The sequence below is a fragment of the Athene noctua genome, chromosome 10 (genome assembly GCF_965140245.1).
Source record: "Athene noctua chromosome 10, bAthNoc1.hap1.1, whole genome shotgun sequence".
In the NCBI taxonomy this organism is placed as follows: domain Eukaryota; kingdom Metazoa; phylum Chordata; class Aves; order Strigiformes; family Strigidae; genus Athene; species Athene noctua.
This window is the reverse complement of record NC_134046.1, coordinates 3,275,094-3,295,984: the sequence shown is the minus strand read 5'-3', so window position 1 is coordinate 3,295,984 and position 20,891 is coordinate 3,275,094. Positions and strand designations below refer to the sequence as shown.

Here is a 20,891-nt window from a genome sequence, read left to right as displayed (position 1 = left end):
GCTCAGGGACCTCTAAACAGCAAAAAGATTAGCAGACTTGGCAGAGCCCTAGTACCTGAACACAAGGAGAGAGTTAACGGACAGCAGCTTCAAAAGAAGAAGGAATAAGGGGTGGGAAACTCCAGCTTCCTACTCTTTTCACACCTTTCCTGCTGTATTCCCTATCAATTGCTGACTGGGGAGAGGGGTATCATTGTCACTGCTCCCTCCTGGTTGATGTGTGATGTCTGGATGCACACTGAGCCCCATGCCGTAATGACATCCTACCCAGCGGAGTTTCAGAGCTTCCAGCTGGGCAGAAAGGCTCTGTCCCTGCCTTGGGTAGGGAGCAGTGGGACCACAGCTGGCTCGCTCACCTCCGCAGCATCAGCTTGGGGTTCTTGGCCACATACTGCTCCACAAGGTCATTGAGGAGTGTTTTGAGGATGTCGGTGAAGTACTCCAGCTTCCCATGGAGCGACACAGTGAGCAGCGATGCCACGTAAGCCCGGTCTCTCGGAGAAAAAGTACGCTGGACTTCCAGAGTGTGGATGAACTGGTGGGGAGAGGGATAAACCAATGTGTGAATCTGCTGAAAACAAGGCAGTCACAGCTATTGGCTCTTGGAAGAAGTAGTGCTGCAGGGAGCTAGTCGGGAATGACCTTGAACAGACACTGCCACCAGCGGCGTGGCCCTGACCCCACAGCAGGCTGCCAGCAGAGACACACATTACCTTGGTGAGGAAGAGCTTGCTGTTGAGCAGGTTGGAGAGCTGGACCAAGCCCTGCTCCACAGTTTGCCGCCGGCACTCAGGGATGTCCAAGTCCCTTTGCAGCGGTGACTCACGGTGGCCCGGGAAGAAAATACGCTCTGCGTAGGACTTGTAGTCCAAGAAGGGGATTCCTGTGCCCACAAGGTCACTTGTGAGGTCCATCATCTCAGTCATCAGGTCTGAGAGAAAGGGAATAGCCATGAAGTTGATGACAGGACACACAACTGATGGTGCAGAGCATAATGTGAGTGCAGGACCTAGGCCCAGAGGGACGGGACTGAGGAGGAGGAAGGATGAAGGATGCTTCCTGTCCGAAAGAGGTACATTGGGGTCCCATTGCTAGAATATTTCAAGCTAGACTAGGCACTGGGAGAAACTGCATGAGAAAACTTCCAGCCCTGGGGAGAAACCAGAAGGTGAATTTGGATATTATCCTCATTTACAGTCAGGGGCTGGCTTCCAGTTTTATAAAGAGAAAGCCACTGTTCAGCACAGCTCTGTGGTGACAGGCATTGCCTACATTAGACACAAGTATTAGAGATCTCCTGCTCCTCCCTGCTTCCCTCATTAGTCACAGATTACAGCCTGAGTCCCCTGTGCAGCTTCAGAGCCCCAGGTCTCCCACACAAGGGCTCACTGCTGTAATCAGCTGAAGTACAAGGTTTGTGGGCCCAAAACACAGGGTGTAATGCAACTTGCCCTACACAAACACTGGGCTAGCTGTGTCCTTAGCTCTCCAAGCGTGCTGTTCATTTTTACCTCTTCATCTGAGTCTGGAGGATGTAACTAGAGAATCAGAGAGGTCTGTATAGATCACTGTACTCTGAATTAAAGAGAAGAATTAAAAATGAAAGAATTTGGCTATACGTTTCAATGCACCAGCACTGGATAAAAGTTATTGCCTCCTCTGAGCAAGAATGGAAAGAGAGGTAGGGCTGAGCGTGGTTCTTCAAGCTTCCCTGAAGCTGCAAGAACCTAGGAGCTCAGTGACTGACCTGTGAATTCCTTTTTGCATCTGTCTCGAACACTTGTTTCCAGATTTTCCAGCTGGATTTGAACTTTCTTGTAATCCCTCAGAGCCTGTTTGCTCTTCCTCCTGCAATAAGAAGCAGAATTGTTCCCAGCGGCCCTAGGCCAGGGACTGTCCTTGCCAACTGTTGTGTTGCTGCCAAAGACTCCAGAGCCCTTGGTGTTGAGGTGACTTCTACTGAATATCATCTTTGCAGGATACCAGCGTTCTGTAAGCTGGAGTTGTGTCTTGGAGCACCTGTTGGGTGTGGGCTCAGTGAACCACAGGACAGGCTGTGACCAGCAGGTGCAACCTGCCTCACACATCCAACATCACCAGCAGCTCAGAAATTGGCACAAAATAAAGAAAACTTGGACCTTGTTTAGACCCAAGATGTCCACGCTTGGCTACATCCACTGAATAACGTTGCAGAGGAACTTAAAGACCTTAAGCAGTGGCAGAGTTTCTTACCTGTATATGAAAACAATGACCAGAACAATCAGAGCCACGAAGGATGCACCAACACCCAAACCAATCTGTGCCTCCAGCGGGAAGGTGAGCTGGCTTTCAGTGTCATACTGCACTCGACCCAGGAGGAAGTTCAGGTTTCCCATCTGGACCTGTAAGAAAGCACGTGTCACGATGGAAGTTCAGCACAGCAATGAAATGCAAAGCCACAGGGCTTCTGCTGAATGGGTGTAGGTGGCACACAGCTCTCTAGCCAAGCTGTCCCACAGCACAGCTCCTCACTCCAGCTCTACCGGTTGCTTCCAGTCAATGTTTGACACGTTAGAGAACAAGAGCAGCAAATTGACACCCCTGTCCCCCACCAAGGCTCCCTGCCTCCACCACTACTTGCTTGTGCTTTGACAAACGACAGGATTTCTTGCAGCACTGCTGTTTCCCTACCGTGAACTCCGGGAGCAGGTCTGTGCCCTCCCGCTTGGTGCGGTGCCGCGGAGCCGGCTGCTCCGAGGGAGGCTCACAGTAGAGGTGATTCCTTGTTAGTGTCTTCACCACACAGATTCCTTCCCCAATCATAGCCATAACTTCATCCTTGGAAATAGCCAGATCTAGATTTTCCCCCTGGAACAGATGTGGAACAGCACATCAAACTGGGGAAAAAACAACTCTGCATTTCTACGGCTCCGGAGAAATGGGGGAGACCAACACCATAGGATGAAAGCAGCTTTTTTCTTCTCTGATTAGGCTCACGTCTGAATCGGCTGCAGAAGTTCATTTTGCAAGCTAAAAAATTCACTTGCATACAATTTAAATTATAGTTTTAAGGACCCACACCATGCTGCAGAGCTAGTTATAAATAGCCTGTCTTCTTAAGGCTCTTCAGCCACAGCACAACCAAGCTCAGCTCTTCACTCCGTGTAGATTCACACACACACACACAATGTGTATATATTTTTAAAGGCAGTCTCATGTCAGTTAACCTAAGCCCTCAGGTGAGTCAATCAATGCCTTTCAAAGGTGTAACACATTTATGCTATTGTTATCTGCTCCATAAATCTGCTTTGATTTTGGGGGGGGATTAAGATTTTTTTTTTTTTTAATATGCTGACTGATGTTAATTACATTTTTAGGTTTTAATGCTTTCTAAGCTGAATCCTGCAGCAGCATTTTCATGCTCTTGCCAAGAGCTCTGTCAGGGTATCCTCACAGGTTGGAAGATCAGTCTCCTTGCTCTTTAAGAGCTCGCATATTGTTAGTTCTCTTTCAGTCTCTTCAAATTACCCTACTTCTCCGAGATGCATTCAATACCAATGACAGCAGACTAGACATTTCTAGACTAGTACACCCTCACAGATTTTACTCATTATGCAAAAAAAGAGCAAGTGGAGAAAGTGCATCTCCAGCTGCAGCCATTCACTTTCTTTCTTAATGAGTGCTGGACTAGAAAATACCTTTCCAGACAAAATAAATACCTCAGAGGATTTTTTTTCCTCACATGTACAGAAAAAAACATTAACCACTCTGTCCTTCCCTGTCATCTTCAAAGAATTATTTTCTTACCTCCACCTAGTAACAGATCTTCCCTACTGTCAGGATTCTTTTTACTCCTAAGTTACTTCTAGAGGAATCTTAAGAAGTTCTGAAAAAGCCAGCAGCTGAGAATAGGGTGTGGGGTTTATTTAGTACTAATATCTCATATACAAGTAGTTTATTAGGATTAAAAATAAAAAAGCACAGCAGTTCCCACAAGCCGTATGAAGCCCTTAACTAGATTTATGGGCTTGAGGCTTTTTTGATGCAGTGTTTTCCCTCTTCTTATGTACCTTTACTCATAGGCCAAAGTAGATGTGCTGTGACAGGCTGTAAGCCTGTCAAATGCTTTAAAACTCTGGATGCTGCATGACACCAATATAAACACTCTGGTTAGAAACAACGTTTTATGAGGAACATTACTTCCAACTAGTTTTTGTGTTACCTCCACAGAGATGACACTTCCTGGCTTGTGACGATACGGTTTGGCAGGATCTTCAGCATTCAGTGGTTTTAGGATGGGGTTGACTTCATAAGAGAAGGGCATGGGATGCAATGAGTTGAAATCAAAGCTCAAATTATCCAGAATAAATTCCAGTTTGATATGGACACTCCGCAAGAGCAGGTTAATGGCTGGAGTTTTGCAGAGAATCAGGTAGGAGGAGTTAACAAGACACGGTTCTTCAAACTAAATGTGAAAGGCAAAAAAAGTGTCAGTAGTGAAACATTAATGCCTCTCTGGCAGCTTTGCAATACTTCCTAACCCCGAGCAATCTGGGGCCAGTCTGCATTCCTCTCATCTGGAGCAACGCCAGAGGAACTCTGCTTAATTGTACAGGGAAAAATCCAAGATGTGAGGAATTCCCCATGTTCCTGTAAAGCGAGATTTCATAACACTGGTTTTGTTGCAAGTACCCAAGTCTCAGCAGTGGGAATCAGCTCTGACATCCCCCTGGCAGCAAATTCTGCAGAGACATCAGCTTTAGATCTCTGTTCTGACAGAGTGGGACCAAATACGTTCAACGCAAGGCTGATTTCCTAGCCTGAATGCTTCTGTAAAAAGTGTTCCTTTGTCTGCTGGATATGTTTTGTACATTTGGTGAAAGTATTAAGAGTCAAATTTTTGTCTTCTCCCCTATAGCCACAAATTCCTTCCTAAGAACATGGGCAAAACCAGCTATTATTGATGCATGAGCATTGGGAGCATATTCTCCCAGTTTATGTACAGGAAGCCCTTCATCATTTGCACTAATAATGCAAATCCTTCTAGTAACTCTGGCTGCCAAACACCCTCTACCTCTACAAATTCTCCTGCACACTGTGACCTTGATAATCATATCAATACCTCCGTAGTGATCCAGCTCAGGACACTAGCAGCAGGAGAGCAAAAAGTGTTGGTGGAACTGGTGATTTTACTGACCTCTGCCTGGTTTTGTACCTCAGAGAGAGCCCAGGGGCTACAGAGGTGGACTGAACTATGCAAAAGCAAGAGTCTGGAGCACGGCCATACTGAGGCACACAAGCTCTCTAGCTCAGCTACAGATTTGATCTCCACGCTGTCCTGCTGTTTCTGTCCCCCAACACAAGTCCTGCTCATCTCTAAGCAGAGGCAGACCCAAACTCATGGAAGCATTTGTGGAAGCACTTAACCTCTCCGTCTGGCAGAGAACATTCCACTCAGCCAAGACTGTTGGTATGATCCAAGTAGGTAACAGCAAGTGGGGGGAAAAGCCCTAGGGAAGAAAGGCCACCTCTCCAGAGCACCTCATGCACCCTCAGCCCCACCGAGCGCGGGGCCACGCTACCTGCTGGACACTGCACAGAGCATCCTCAGGGCACTCGGTGTCCGGGATGATTCTGCGCCACCGCCCCAGTCCCCGGCGCCGGCGTTCAGAAGGAGAAACCGTAACTCGGATCTTGGGTTTCTGTACAACGTCCAAGTTGTATCCATGAACTCTGAGCACCCTCCCTCCACTGAAAAAGAAAAATAGCTGATGTCACCCACCTATTATCTGTTAGCTCTGTCTTGCCCACGCTCCCACCCTTGTGCTTATGCTCGTTCCTACAAGCCTGGCTTTAATCCAAAGTGCAGCTCAGACAGCTGTTGGTGCTGTAGAACCTCCCTCAGCACACAGCCCTGGGGAAGGTGTGCTCAGTCTTTCTACCTGAGGAAGCTTTTAGGCGGCTCTGCAAAAGTGATGTTGGGATCCAGAGTGTATCTGAAGAGGGATCCTTCCAGTCTCCGCTCTTGGTCCCCGTATTTGATAGTGACTGGGAGTTCTGTGGATACATTGCTGGGACTCGTCTGACACGCCAGCTGATCCTCTGTCATCTCGGAGAGGCTTGGAGAGACAGAAGAGAGAACAAGGGATTAACACAGCCACTGCAGAGACAGATTTGACAGTATTATGCCTTGCTCTTTTCAGACAGACTGCAAACCTTTTCTGGTATTTTCTTAAATTTAGTGCTGAAAGGCCTTGTGCCTTATCTAAGCCAGCAATAATTGCTGGGCAGCTGTCAGTGAGCAGCACGTGGACAAAAAGCAGGTGCAGCCACTGTCCAGACTGAAAAGACTGGAAACACGCTACCAAGGCACATGCTGTCAGGTGTACGTGTCCCTGGGTGCACGAGAACAAGCAGCTCTTAGTGTCAGTCTGCAGGAGCCAACTGCAGTCCCCCATCAGCAGAAGCAGAGCTGGCAGCACGGGGTATAGTCCTGTCAAGAGACGGGCAGAACAGAGGCCACGCAGCACTGTTCACGTCCAAGGGAACACAGGCAGGGATGTAAGATGGTCGAGGTTGCTGCCGTGACCCTCAAGGGGAGGATCTCCTTGAGCAGAGGTGAGCAGAGCTCCAACAGCCTGTATGAAAGGGCTGAGGCAGGCAGCAGCATGTCCTGCAGGGCCCTGGGAAGGACACGGGGCAGCGCACGGCCGGCACATCGGCAGGCTCGGATCTTACATGTGACAAGGGAGGTCTCCAAGCAGGACACTGATCTCACTAGGATGCCCCGTCAGCAGCTTTGAGCCCAGAAGGGTGAGGCAGGTTCCTCCCGCTTTGGGGCCCTGAGTTGGAACAATGGATTTCAGCTCTGGGTTCTAGAAGAAAGCGGTGGGGGAAAAAAAAAAAAGGAGGTGAGTGACAAGGACCTCAAAAGATAAGGCAAGGAAATAAAACAGCAGAACATGTTCAGTGACCTCCAGTGCTCTGAAAATAGAAGCTATAGATCCCAATCACAGACGGGCCTCAGCTAGGCCCCAGCAGCTGACGGAGCAAAGGCAAGGGAGGAGGGATCAATCAACACCGGCAAGAACCACAAATTGGGGAACAGACTTTCCACAGACTGCAAGAGCAAGGTGGATGCTGCAAACAGCAGAGCTGTGAGCCTCACACACAAACCCTGGGATTAACCATTCTAAGGGATTGTTCCCATCAGTAACTGGATTAATAACTCAGGTTAGGAAAAACAAGGTAGCAAATAAACTGTCTGTTTGTCTAGTAGATGAGGAGATTACCAGCAGGAAGCCCTAAGAATTTGTGTTGAGACATGCACTGTCAAACATACTTGTAAGGTGACCTGTAAAGGGGAAATGAAATTTGATAAGTTTTTCAGAGGAACAAAAACTTCGTACCACTGAGGAGCTGCAGCAAAATTTAAATGAACCAGGCAGAGTGGCACAAGTGAGTCACTGCTGATAAATGAAGAGCAAGATACACAAAGTGAGAAGGAGCGGGGAGACTACAGCAAAAAACCAACCCAAGCGTATGTACGCAGTTGGGAGTTTCAGAATAGCTCCTGCCCATTCCAGAGTGCTTTGGTACCTATAACAACTCTACGGCTGTAAGCACAGATCTCAGCTAACACACACCAAGTGGTAGGAAGTACTGGGAATTAACAAAAAAAAGACTTTTAGGCCACAGTAAAAATTCCTTTTGCACTCACATCTTGAACACAGCATGCAGTTCTCATTACCCTGTCTCAAAATGGTGATAATACAACTAAAACCCAGAGCAGAGCAACAAGCATAATCCAGTATGTAAATGGTTCTATACAGCCAAAAGTGGAATAGCCTAAGACTTCTCAGGCACCTCTTTCCCCTTCCATGGAAGAGGGAGACATGGAACTAGGTACATAACTTTTTGTTATCTTAAATCCAGCAACTAGGAAATAATACTTAAGCAGTTTTTAGATAAAATGACTCCATTTTCATCCTTGCTGTGCAACTTACAAATGATTAGAAACATGTTTTAAAAATGATAGGAAACATTTCTCCATACAACGCACAGGACTTATCGCCACTAACTGCTGAAGGTCAGAAGAAGCGTGTTCAAGCAGCAATTTGCAAATTAATAAAAGAAAAATCAGAAGTCTTGGCAAGATGTTAAGTCATCAGTTAAAAAAATAAATCTCCAAATCAGAAACGTAGCCTGTACTTTTCCTCTTTCTTTAAAGATTTGCTAGTTACCATTGTAAAGAAAAATATCACTAGACTACAGAATATTTAATTAATTACTACAGTGAGGGGGGAGAAACAAGCAAAACAAACCCCACCACCACCACCACAAACACCAGAAAAAAAAAATCAGATAAAAATACCAGCAGCAAGCACCTGGTAGAGTCCAATAAGTTCATGCAATAGACAGCCACTTGGCAGAGATACCAGAAGAACAGGAAGAGGTATTAAAGCAGCAATAGTTACGTTACCTGATAGGTGAAAATATGCCCAGAAACTCCACGTCCTCCTCCCGGCACTTCCACCACAATGTGCCCAAATCTCTCCGTCCAGCTCCCGCCGGTGACGCACACGATACTGCAGGGCAATCCAAGAGCAGTGTCACAGCGTGGAAGAGCAGATGAGCTGCATCCATCACACCACGTCCTACAACCATCTAGCAACCACAGCTCCCTTCTTTCAGCCTTATCACATGCTCACAATACACAACCAAACACTGAGAAACACCTTTAACAGCTGGATTAGGTGCAGCAGAAAAAAAAAAAAAAAAAGCAGGGGGCATTTCCAAACAGCCCCATCCTATCCATAATTACTCCTTCTGGGACAGACAGGGTGAAGCCCACTGTATCACAGATACATGAGGAGTTCAAGAACTCTGCTGCTGCCCAGAGCTGATCCAGTCAGTCACATCTGGAGCGACCCCAGGCTAGCAGCGGGTCATTCCACACAGCGTTGCATCTGATGAAGAAGAAAACTCAAGACTGTAGGTTTAGCTGGCACTGGCCTTCAGCCAGTGGCCCCTGGGCTCAACCAGTTCCCCTGATCTGCCACACCCATTCTTCCCAGCTCTTTTTCCAGCCATAATTTGGTATGGGAGATGCTGACCAGTTGAAAAGTCAGGTTGTACTTAGAACGGGGCAGCAAGGAATCCCACAGTACAGCACTGACCTGCTCACAGAAAAACTACTCTGCAAGAGACTTCCCAGCCTTCCTACACAGTAGGAGATCAATTTTGTCTGGGCCTTGCTCAGGAGTTGGTTCCAGGCTCATAGCTATATCCCCTCAACCAAAAAGGCTAAGGAATTTGGACTTTGGCAGCACAGTCCCAAGCCAGGACCCTGTGATGCCAGGTGATTTACAGATGCGGAACAAAGACAGTCCTAACGCCCCAGGAAGACTAAGCTCTAACTCTAGAATGAAAACAGAAAGCAGATGGATCCAGACAAACAAGGCACACAGACAGGACAACACTGCTCAACACAGCAGGCCATTTCCCAGCAGGATCTTACCTGACTCCCAGAGGGAAGGGTGCTACAACTACTGCTACCATGGAATGGAAAAATGGGTTTGTGACAGCTCTGATGAGAGGTTACTCACAATTGCTCTCTTCTTCTCCTGCTGGTTGCTTGGCTCCTCTCCCTCCCTTGTCCAAGGCTCCCACCTACCTGCCCTGACACAGGCCAACTACACAGGTATTCCTTTCTCCTTGCTTCCTAGCTACCCCCCAGTCACACCTCTCACTACACTGCCGTGTTAGATGGTCCTGCCTTGGCCAGACACAGCAGCTACCCAGTTCTCTGTCACCGACATCAGCTGGATTCAGCAGGTCAGGTCTTTCTGCTTCGCATCCTCCTCCTAGGCACTATTTTACAAGCACTGTGACCTGCGAGGCACTCCCAGCCACCAGAAGAGTGGCATGGGGCCCACCAGGACTCCCTGATCTGTCCCTGGTTGAGAGTCCTTTCACTGGGTTTGTTCCTGGGAGGTGGAAGTCTGGCTGGCAAGAACGACAGTCTAAGGGTGTGCCCACTCAAGCAGAGGGAAAAATCTGTGCCGTACCTCCAACCACACGCTCCCATCCTCACCCTGTGTTAACACAGTCAGGATATTTTCCTACCAGTGACACTTGCACAAGCCACAACCTTTACTTTTTGAAATCACCCTATGGCTGGGAGAGACACCCATGAAACCGCATGGTTCTGAGCCTGTGACTCCCTGACCTGGCTGGCCTGTGGGCTCCGTGCTGGCAGCGTGGTCGGGATACGGCAGCGCTGGTTGTATCGCCTCGGACACAACCTTCTCTCTCCCAGGTCACTGCCTGAGTAACTCATCAGTGACTCAGGGGCACTCCCTGAGGAACGAGCAAGGCTCAGTACCTGCTACAGCAAAGGCAACAACATCTGAGGCTGGTGTCAGCAGCCAAGGGAGAAGCCAGCGCCTGCCCTTGGGAGGTGGTTTCACAGATACTCTACCTGCTAGAGATCTCATACTCTTGAGCATCTACGGCACAGGGAATTCCTGCAACAGTGACAGTTTCTGCAATGTCTTGATGTTTCTGCCCGAGGTTTGAGCCAGTGATGGTGATTCTAGTGCCACCTTCCACTGGTCCAGACAGGGGGTACACCTGCAAAGACATCCGCGCATGTGTAAATGTCACAGTATCTCAGACCTCTGCAGTCTGGCAGCTGATCTACAGCACAGGGCCCTTCAACTGCCCCATTACAAACTCCGCCTGGTCGGGTCACTGCTGTGGACTTTTGCTGGCTTGGACTAGTACCAGGCTGCACCCTCATCAAAAGAAAGGCCATAAAGAACAGCACAGTCGGAGCCTCTTTCCCATACCTCACTGTTGCCAGCAGTCCCCCCCCAGAGGTGATAAACCACTATGGACTCCTAAGGCAAGGACTGCCGTGCTTTGCCTTCTCATCAACACGCTGACCACTCCGTAGGGCATTTCTGCTGAAGAGTGGGAATGCACAAGCCAGTACATGTTACTAGTATTGAAGCAGCAAGCACCATTCCCCCCTCAGCATCAGTACGACAATGAATTGCATGCTGCACAAACGTCAAAGCTCCGTCCCTGAGCAGCATCCAAGGTAAACTAAGACAAGATGCAGCACATGGATGTTATGTGCCACCGGAGGGAGGACAAGCTGACAGCAAAAGGGACACATGGCTACAGACACTTGTCATGTGGCAGTTAGCAAGAAACATTTAAAATAAACAGACAAAAATATTTAATTCCAGTAACCTGTCATGCCTTTCCCATCCTTGCTGGGCCATTATCATTAGGTTTTACCCTCCTTTGCCCCAGGCTCAGCTGGGTCAAGCTGTTTCAGGGTCTGGCTTGGGACAGTTGGAGGATGCAATCTGTGGACCCTTTCCCAGCCCCTGCTCTTTCTGGTGTGCCAGTTTCAGCTCAGGAGATACAAATGCATCCTTCCACACTGTTCTCTATCAGCAAACTGAAAGCCCAGCACAAAGGTTTAGCATCCTCACACCGAGGGATCACAGTAGAATAGGATTAACTTGCTCTCCAGATGGCCTGAAGCTGCACTGTTCACCCTCTGAGTTTGTAGCCCTTTGATTTCAACTGGAGAATGGAATCCTCCTCGCCCCGGGTGCAGTACACTAGCAAGTTACTCACAGAGTGAATGAGAGGTGCTGGACACAGGTCTTCTATCTCTTCCTTGCAGGAGCCCCTGAAGATACAACTGGGGTTGTCACCTCCACACCACACACAGTTGTATTTTGAGTCAGCTGTTTGGCAGCGGCTACAATCGGTGTGTCCCACAGAGCAGTTGTAAAAAGTCACTGCAAAGGAGAAAAATTCAGAGGCATCTACAAACATCCTCTAGGAAACAGAATAATTCAGTAACCTGGCATCTTGCACAGAACCATCTCCTCCTCCCTCCCCTGTGCCAAGCAACAGAAACGAGGCTGTATGTTTTCTGTAGTTTCCCTGTCATAGGGCTACTACAGATGCAAAAAGCCTCATCTGCGGATTTCTCAATCCTCTTCCATGGCATCTGCTGTTTTTCTGCCAGGGAGGTGTTGCATTCCTACCATGAAGATCTGCAGCACTGTCCACTCGAAGGTGTTGTCGCCTCTGCACAAACACCACAGCGTTGAATTCGAGTTGGGGCGCTGTGTAACTGTACTGCAAAGACAGAACCACAGAACCATCCGGGTTGGAAAAGCCCTTGCAGCTCCTCCAGCCCAACCATGACCCTCACCCTGACCCTTCCCAACTCCCCCAGATCCCTCAGCGCTGGCTCAGCCCGACTCTTCAACCCCTCCAGGGATCCCGGGGACTCCCCCCTGCCCTGGGCAGCCCATTCCAACGCCCAACAGCCCCTTCTGCACAGAAATCCTTCCTCAGAGCCAGCCTGACCCTGCCCTGGGCAGCTTGAGGCCATTCCCTTGGGGCCTGGCGCTGGGGCCTTGGCTCCAGAGACTCATCCCCCCTCTCTGCCCCCTCCTGGCAGGGAGTTGCAGAGGGCCAGGAGGTCTCCCCTCAGCCTCCTCTTCTCCAGACTGAACCCCCCCAGTTCCCCCAGCCGCTCCCCAGCAGACCTGTGCTCCAGACCCTGCCCCAGCTCCGTTGCCCTTCTCTGGCCACACTCGAGTCATTCAATGGCCTTTTTGGGGTGAGGGGCCCACAAAGACCATCAAGGTCTTAAGAGAGGCACAAACAAGCCAGCTGAGTAGGTAAAAAAGATCAGCATCCATCCTGCAAAGTGCACCAGCACATACAGCCTACATGGGGCTGTGAATGCAGCCAAGGCAGCACTAGCTGGGGCAGTGGCAGCACAGGCCTGTCCTCACTGGTTCACACAGTCACAACTCTGATCTAGAAAAAGCAGCAGGCACTGGTTCAGCAGGAGGAATACCAAAAATAAATGCGTGCTCACAATACTTACCTAACTTCCTAACTGCATTTCTAAATGGCTAATTCCTGTCTGCAAGCCAACTGCTCAAGGTGGCCCTTCTGCCATTCAGTAGAGCTAAAGATGGAGGATTGCAATTGCTCTGCAGGACTCGTGTGCACGAGAGCGTACGCTGTTCCTCTCCCTTAACTATACGAGTTTGTGAACCAAAAATGTCACCACTGCTTGCAAATCTTGCCCTAAGCAAAACCCGCACATCATCCAGAAATGTACATGGCTGTTTTAATTTTGCCTGTTAATCTTACCATCCCCAGCTAGCTTCCGTCACTAAGAACAAAACAGGTATTGATAACATGTTTCTTTTCCCAAAAGAACCACCCTCACAGAAGTCACAATCCAGAAAACCACGAACAACAGTGCCTCGAGCTAAAGCAGACGTGGCGTCCTGGCAGGGTGCAATGAGAGATGGCATCATCCTGTGCTACTGCACAGGCAGCAACGGGGCATGGGGCTCAGGCGGCGCAATCTTTCTCTGCGTTGAAGATACCAGTACTGTCAGGCAGCAGCACCACAGGTGAGGGCCCCATACTGCTAAATATTCTACAAATATTTTGGCAAAAAAAAGCTCTTTTCTCCTGGTGGTTTCACCCCAGGTAAGCACCATGCAGACGCTCGCCCACTCCTCTCCCTCACGATGGGATGGGGAGGAGAATCAAAACCAAATAAAACTCATGGGTTGAGATAAAAACCATTTAATAATTGAAATAAAAATATAGTCGTAGTAATAATAATAATTGTAATAAAAAGGAAGATAACAAGAAGAGAGTGAAATAAAAGCCAAGACAGACAAGTGATGGACAATTCAATTGCTCACCACCTGCTGGTTGATGCCCGGCCAGTCCCTGAGCAGCATCCACCCCTCCCACCCAGCTCCCCCCAGTTTATATACTGGGCATGACATCATATGTCCTGGAATATTCCTTTGACCAGTCTGGGTCAGCTGTCCTTTTTGTGTCCCCTCCCAATTTCTTATGCCCCTCCAGCCTTCTTCCTTAGAGGACATGAGAAGCTGAAAAATCCTTGTCTTTGTTAATTTTCTTCCTAGTGGCTGGAATAGTGTTGTGGTTTGGATTTATTATTATCAGAATAATGCTGGTACTACACAGATGTTTTTAGCTGCTGACCAGTAGTGTTTATCCTATCCCAGCTGAAACCAGGACACCCCCAAAGAGTTTGCTGAACAAAACCAGCAGCAGCATGAACTCTGAACTGGCATCGTATTCCAAGCACTCACCTGGTTCATCTGGCAGGTGATATAACAGAGGGACTGGTTTGTTTCTTCTCCTTCCACATAAGCATCCATCACCACTGTCCTCCCCTCCAAATTCAGGACACACTCATAATCCCACTGCTGGTCCTGCAGAGAAGATACACATGGCACCATTTCTCAACTCTACGGAGCTTCCTGCTACGTGACAGCATACTCCTGCCTTCCCAGGACCTTTTATCAAGCCACTTACTGGGCAAGCAGCATGCTCCTCTCATTCCCTTCATTATGCCAACTCTATGCTATATTCAAGGGCTCTCTACGCTGTCACTGCCTCCATGTATGAAAGGTAAACCAACTCAAAACAAAACACCTAGAAGGGAGCACGTGTATGTCAGTGTGGTAAGAACTCAGCACAGGAGGAGGAATAAAAAAAACAATTGAGACTGGTTATGGCTGTGTATCTCTGTGAAACATTAGCTTGAAAATGAAGAGTACACAGATTAGGGCAGTGCCCCTCAAAAAACACTAAGTGTATTTTTCTTCTCTCTTTCCTGTAAGTCTTCCACTGAATTGCTTAGACATTTCCTATTAAAAAAAAAAAAAAAGATGGATATGCATTTGTAACCAGCTCTGCTCCTCTGAGGAGTGCAGTATATCAGGTTTAACATATAAAGTAACAATTAGTCTGTGGGCTGCGTGTTCTGAGGCGGTTCTTTGTAAAAGATTACTAAATCAGTCTTCTGTCTTGAGAAGGAAAGAGAATTTTTATCAGAGGCACACCCAAGAAACATAGCTTTCAAGGGTGGTTTTCCCCATTGCAGAAGTTTCAGGTACAACAGGAATAGCAGCGTTAACAGGAGCATGCCAGGAAGGAAAGGGAACAGATGGCTTATCTTTAGCTGATGGAGACACAAACAATCAGCAGAGATTCAGCAGGAAGTTATTCCAAGAACTACCATCTACGGTGCAGCACAGGTGCAATTTAATCCAAACACATGCAGATCTTCTCCAGAAGGTTGATGCGCACCTGTACTCTCCCTTTCTCTAGGTGACCTCCTACCCACCAATAAATCCAGATATAATTCTTTATTCACAGAAGTAGGTCATTCTTCTAGGTGTTTCTGCAAACGGGAGAAACCTAGGCAGAGCCACAACTGTCTTACATGTATTTTTAGCAGCCCAAACAGTGCTCTGCATTAATACAGTTTCTCGATGCTGATGGCATTGAGCTGACTACCTGGTAGAGGTGGAAGTTCTTTCCCAGCAGGGTTATCTTCCTTGCCACATTGACTGGAAACAACGATGATCCCTGGATTCCCTGCACACAGGGACATGCATCTGGACCCCAGCTAAGCTCTTCACTCTGAAAACAAACACAGGTCTTTAGAGAAAGAGAATCAAAGCCTAACATGCCAACAGAGAACCAAGCCCGGCCTGGATGAAGGCACGGCTGTGCTTCTTTATCATGAAGTTACAAGAAAGCAATGCAAGAGCCCAAAGAGGCGAACAGCAGAAAGCTGTGAATATGCTGGACATCACAGCAGCTGCCACCTTGCTGCTGCCTTCAAGCCATTTCTACAAGACCCAGGAACCTCACATACATTTTTCTTCCTCAAGCTGTCCTTTCTCACTCTGCACATTACAGAGGTCAGCTGCTCCGCCTTCAGAGGGCACAACCTCTCCTGTGTGCTGAAATACCGGACCAGCAATCTGTATGAAAATTGCCAAGTGTTAGAGCCTCAGACTGTGAATTCTAAAGCCCGGCAACTTACTTCCTCCCAAAACTCAGGGGCATCGTACTGATAGTCGAGATCCGGGTGGAGGATCCTGGGAAAGTCAGGGACATCCCTCTCTGAAGAATCACCATCACCCGACAGAAGAGTAGAAGCTGAGAAGGGAGATGTATCATTCTCAGCCTGTGACAGATCCATCCAGCCCTCCGTGTCCTGGAGCTCTGTGTCTTCCTCCAGCACCCAGTCTGGAGGAGCAGATGATGGGAGCTCTGAAACAGGTAGTTCAGTTCCCAGTAAACCGGGAGAGTCATCAGAGGCAACAGGGCCCCCCGGCACCTGGCTGGGTGTTTGGGGAGATGGGATGGCAGATGTCAGTGCCTCTGCGGTAGGAAAAGAACTCGAAGGCCACTTGAAACTGGTGACATGAGGGGAAGGCGTTGCTGCTGCTGCAGATGTGGGCAGAGGGCTATCCACTGGGGTGGTGGGAGGGTTGGTGTGCCGTGGCTCCTGGGCTGTGGCTGGCTCTTCAGTGGGCAAGGCTGCGTCATCCAGGGTTTTGGATGGGCTGGTGAGGACAGATGGAGTGGGAGAAGTTGTCTCCGGCACAGTGACAGCAGGTTTGTCTGCTGGTGGTGGTAGAGGGGATTCTGTGATGGCCTGGAGTGAGGCTGCTTCGGTTGAAAGAGTTAAGTAGGTATAGCTGAGAGTTTCTGTAGGCTCAGTCGTCGCGTCCGAGGCTGCGGAGAGCGTGATGGGGTTGGGCTCTGTGAGGGGCACTGTGCTCGGTACCACACGCACGGGAGGAGTGATGGGTTTTGTGGCTGTGGTTGGGGCTGTGGTAGAGGACTTGGTGAGGGGAGCTGCTGAAGAAGGAAACACACTTGAGGTTGGGATCTGGGCCTAGAGAAGAACAACATGGTGGGGTGAGAAGAGAGAAAGAAACTGAGCAGAATAAAACCCAAGCAGAAGAACACTCTATATTACTTCCCATAGCAGCGTTCACAAGAGGCTGCTTCAGCCTCTGAATTTCAATGAGAGCTGCATCGCGTGCCACCTTGTCTTGGGATAGGACTGGGGAATGGTCACAGCACAGAAGATTCAGCAACATTCCTTATTCCTACAGATGCCTGTGCTTGCCTCCGCTCAGAGGGCGGTCTGCCTGCCTTCATCCCCCACAAAACTACAAGGCCGTCTGTGGCAGCCACAAACCGGGCATCTGTTCCAACTCCCCACTTGCAGCCTCCCTGCCAGCTTGCTCTTGTCCCTTGCTTTGAAAACACAGGCTGGATAACCCCAGGAGAAGGGTGACCTGCTTCATCGGATGGCACTTCCTCAGAAACCTTGTAACACTGGGGACACATTGCTCCAACAGCTCTCCTCCTTGCTATTTTACCTGAGATCTGACTCACTGCAACTCACTGAGGCTGTTATAGCACATAGGACTAGGACTGGGTAGGAGACGCACCCTTTCATTGTAGATAATGGTTCCTTCCTCACAGGCTGCTTTGTGGGTGCAGAGATGTTGCTGGATGCACCAGTTACATCCCCAGAGACTGCTGACACACTTCTGGCACCTGGAACAACGATAGAAAAGCAGCTTCTAAAATGACCCAGGAAGGGACAGCCACCCTCCCTATAACTACAGACAAGAAAAAGCAGGTGCTCACGGTGCCGATTTCCACAGCAGGGCCACTGCAGCACAGTCATAGAAAGAGAAGTCCACAGAAGCAATGAAGATGTCATGGAAACGCACTACGAGCTTTATGGTGACATGATCTGAAAATGAAAATAAAAATTTCTTAGAAATGGAGCCACTATAAGTCTGCCATACTGTTAAGAGACACAGGATGCTTTAGGAAAGAGACTGTCAAAACACAGAGACAGATTCCCCTCCGTGCTTCTAGCATCTCAATCGCTGGATTACTCTGTGGACACTAAAAACAGGTTGGACAAGTTTGTCAGGAGTAGTTTATGACAACTCTTTCCAACCCATGGGAAGGAAGACTAGTCTCAAGATCCCTCTGTCTTTATCTGCTCTAATTCCACTGTCATCTCTGTATTAGAGGAAGACGTAACATTCCAGGCTCAAAGCTGTTGTCTTCTTTTGTTATCCAAAGGCAAACCAAACCCTTAGAACTGACGTGTCCTTCACATACTGCCTTCACCTTGAGAGCTTTGTTCTATGTCCAGACTAAGAAGTGAGTCAGTGAAGAGGTTTATAAGACTCGTAATCTCACTAGCAATGACTGAAGGTTTATCTGCTTTGAATCCAGACCTCATGTCAACTATAAGCCTCAGGATAGCCCAGTTCTCTTTGGGAAGAGACTATCACTGTTATCACTGGTTTTGGATAGACCAAACAGCTGCAGAGATGGTCAAAACTTACTGCAGCTGATAACATGAGCCTGAAAGAGACATTTTGCATACGACAGTACTAAACCAGCTAATTAATCTTGTTTCAGACAAATGCCCCCAACCCTAGAGTTGGGTATTAGTTGTCCAAACAATGGGAACATACTGCACACTCTGCTCAACTCCAGAAGCTGCCATTTCTCCAGGACAGTTTGCTATAAAAAGCAGTTTGTCCATTGTTCCTCTCGCAGAATTCAGACCTCCTCTTGCAAGCAAGCTCTATTCACAACAAAACAATTAACATGTCTGGTGAAAGATCAGTCAGGGCCTAAGCTGAGTTTCTGATAAGATGACAAACAAAGCAGTATGCAGGTAAAACAGCTGATGATGAGGTGTGTATGAAAACCCACAATTAGGAGGAAATAAGGCTATCATATGCAGCTGGAGGCAGGAGTCACTGCAGTCCTGTCAACTCCCATCACTGTCACAGGGGTGATTGATTTGGCAGTGGTGGAAGGGCTAACACCTTCCAGGATTTCAGGGCTATGACACCATATTTATAAATATTCCTTTCTCCCAAAAGGTCATTATTTCCCATGGCTGCCAATAATGCTGTTCAACAGTACAGAAGATGAGGTCGAGCACTTGCAAATTGAGAGCAAGAGTTTCTGCTATCAACTTGGAGCTCAAGAGCTTAAAATGACAGATGAGCTGGTAGGCAACCTTTAAAACAAAGCTGGAAAAAAAGACAAATATTTTAGTGAGCTGAGAAAAATATAAGTAGGAATAGAAAAGTGCTGGTATCTAGAGACCTGAGAACACAGTGTATGATTCTGGTTACCAGCTTCAAATTCATCTTAGCAGAACACAGAAGCCGTGTAGGGAAGAGCTAGCGATACAGTGCAAGAGAGGAAGTCTGAGTACCAAAAACTGGCAGAGTTGACACGACAATCCTCTGTGCTAACAATGCCTGGCTGTAGTTCCCTGAGTGGGATAAGAGCTGTGGAAGCAAAAGGACAACAAAAATCAAACAGACACAAGCCATCCGTGAGCAAGTTTAGGCTAGAATACAGAAGCAACCTGTTACACCTCAGAGATGCAGTATTAAAGTAACATAAGCATCCATGGAGCCCTGAAATAAGACTGACTTACAAAGAAGTCAGTAAAAATATCTAAAGCCTGGAATAATAAGAACTAGACTGTGGCTTTATCTACACTGATTTTTCACAACTGTGCTTAAATTCAGGCCCACATTTGCAGAACTACACAGGGAAGCCAACCCTGCCCTCTCTGCCCACGGTGGCAGTGTGTGAAGGAAGCCCTTGCCCAACCACCCTGAATGGAGACCCGGTCAGTTTGATCCTGACTAAGGCAGTGTGAAAGCCAGACATAATATTGTAAATAATACTGAAAATGAAGGAGTTTGAGATTGAATGAGTGTGTTAGCTGGGTTCTGCCATCGTGTTATGTCCGTGGAGATTGCTTCAGACCTATTAGCCAGCTGCATACTTGCATGGAAAATCTGTTTAGCCATTGAGGTGGATTGTGTGGAATGCTTCCCAACCAGCACCTGCCTTTTACTTCACATGAACAAGCTCTTTAAAGAGATCAGCTCATCAGAGCTCACACTGACAGGCTGGGTAAAATCCAATGCAAATCCTATAAACTGAGAAGTTTTCCAGGTTCTTTAGAGTGGCCAATTAGCAATACTCATCCAGTTATTCTTCACAGTAATAGAAGGCTGACTATATTTTCTGCAGTTATGTCGCATTGCAGATTCATTTCCAACTTTAAGGACTGTGAGTCTCTTCTTGCCTTTCCTTACGTGTACTTCCTTCTCTCACAACTACGTGGATTTTGAGAAGGTTTGCGTTTTGCTTGATTTAAATAATAAAGCAGTGTTTAAGAGAGTTCTCTCTCCAGATTTATGACAAAGCTGCCAAACCAGCCACCACTCTAGACTGCATTTCAGATCATACTCAGATTTGCATACAACCCTTCAAGCAGGATCTCCTTTCCAACTACCAGAATTTGGCATTGGAATTTGGCAACAGCCCAAAATAGCACAGGATGTGTGTGACACACAAGTAGAAAGCAAAGAGATATTATGACAGAATGAAATGAACACCTGCTAACAGACTACATACATTCATGGCTGTTAATCCTGGCAATCTGATGGACCTACAACATACTTTCTCCCAACAATGTTATCAGAGCTATCATGCTCCATTTAAAGTGTTTCACTGACCTGCTCCTGTTGACAGAGCTGGTGCTTGGCTGGGATCTGGAGAAGGACACATGATTCCTGACTCTGTCAGAACTGCTGGGCTTTCATAATCTTCAAAGTAACATGAGTAAAATTCTTCCTCATGCAGAGAAGGCAAGTCCGAGATAGCCAGGAATATCTACCAATTCAATAATATCCAATAAATAATTTGCCCTCTACCAATTCTTTATTTCATCTAATTTTCTGGTTCTGTTTTTTCAAAGCAAGAGCCCCATAAAGTAGTTATCTACATACACACCCAATTTCCTGTAACGCCTCTAGGAGTGACTGTTTCATTCATCATCTCTTGCTGTTCCCAAACTTGGCATCCACCAAGCAACTGGCAACTTCCCCCTTTGCTCAAGTCTCTAGCAAAAGACAGATTCTTGC

At 47.7% G+C, this 20,891-nt stretch overlaps 1 protein-coding gene across 5 annotated transcripts in view; it reads right to left on the bottom strand.

Moving 5' to 3' along the window:
- Positions 1–20,891, bottom strand: part of PLXNB1 (plexin B1) — a 79,288-nt gene that overhangs the window by 8,590 nt on the left and 49,807 nt on the right. For all 5 annotated transcript variants that reach the window (XM_074914375.1, XM_074914373.1, XM_074914374.1 and 2 more), the window contains 19 exons: positions 20,484–20,640; positions 17,551–17,659; positions 17,349–17,457; positions 15,923–16,783; positions 15,388–15,513; positions 14,175–14,297; positions 12,057–12,150; positions 11,638–11,804; positions 10,463–10,614; positions 8,462–8,567; positions 6,718–6,854; positions 5,922–6,098; positions 5,562–5,730; positions 4,202–4,444; positions 2,671–2,847; positions 2,233–2,381; positions 1,748–1,848; positions 714–931; positions 357–535 (listed from right to left, as the gene is read on the bottom strand). In XM_074914375.1, coding sequence (XP_074770476.1) covers positions 357–535; positions 714–931; positions 1,748–1,848; positions 2,233–2,381; positions 2,671–2,847; positions 4,202–4,444; positions 5,562–5,730; positions 5,922–6,098; positions 6,718–6,854; positions 8,462–8,567; positions 10,463–10,614; positions 11,638–11,804; positions 12,057–12,150; positions 14,175–14,297; positions 15,388–15,513; positions 15,923–16,783; positions 17,349–17,457; positions 17,551–17,659; positions 20,484–20,640 — 3,554 coding nt within the window. The remainder of the gene's footprint in view (positions 1–356; positions 536–713; positions 932–1,747; positions 1,849–2,232; positions 2,382–2,670; positions 2,848–4,201; positions 4,445–5,561; positions 5,731–5,921; positions 6,099–6,717; positions 6,855–8,461; positions 8,568–10,462; positions 10,615–11,637; positions 11,805–12,056; positions 12,151–14,174; positions 14,298–15,387; positions 15,514–15,922; positions 16,784–17,348; positions 17,458–17,550; positions 17,660–20,483; positions 20,641–20,891) is intronic.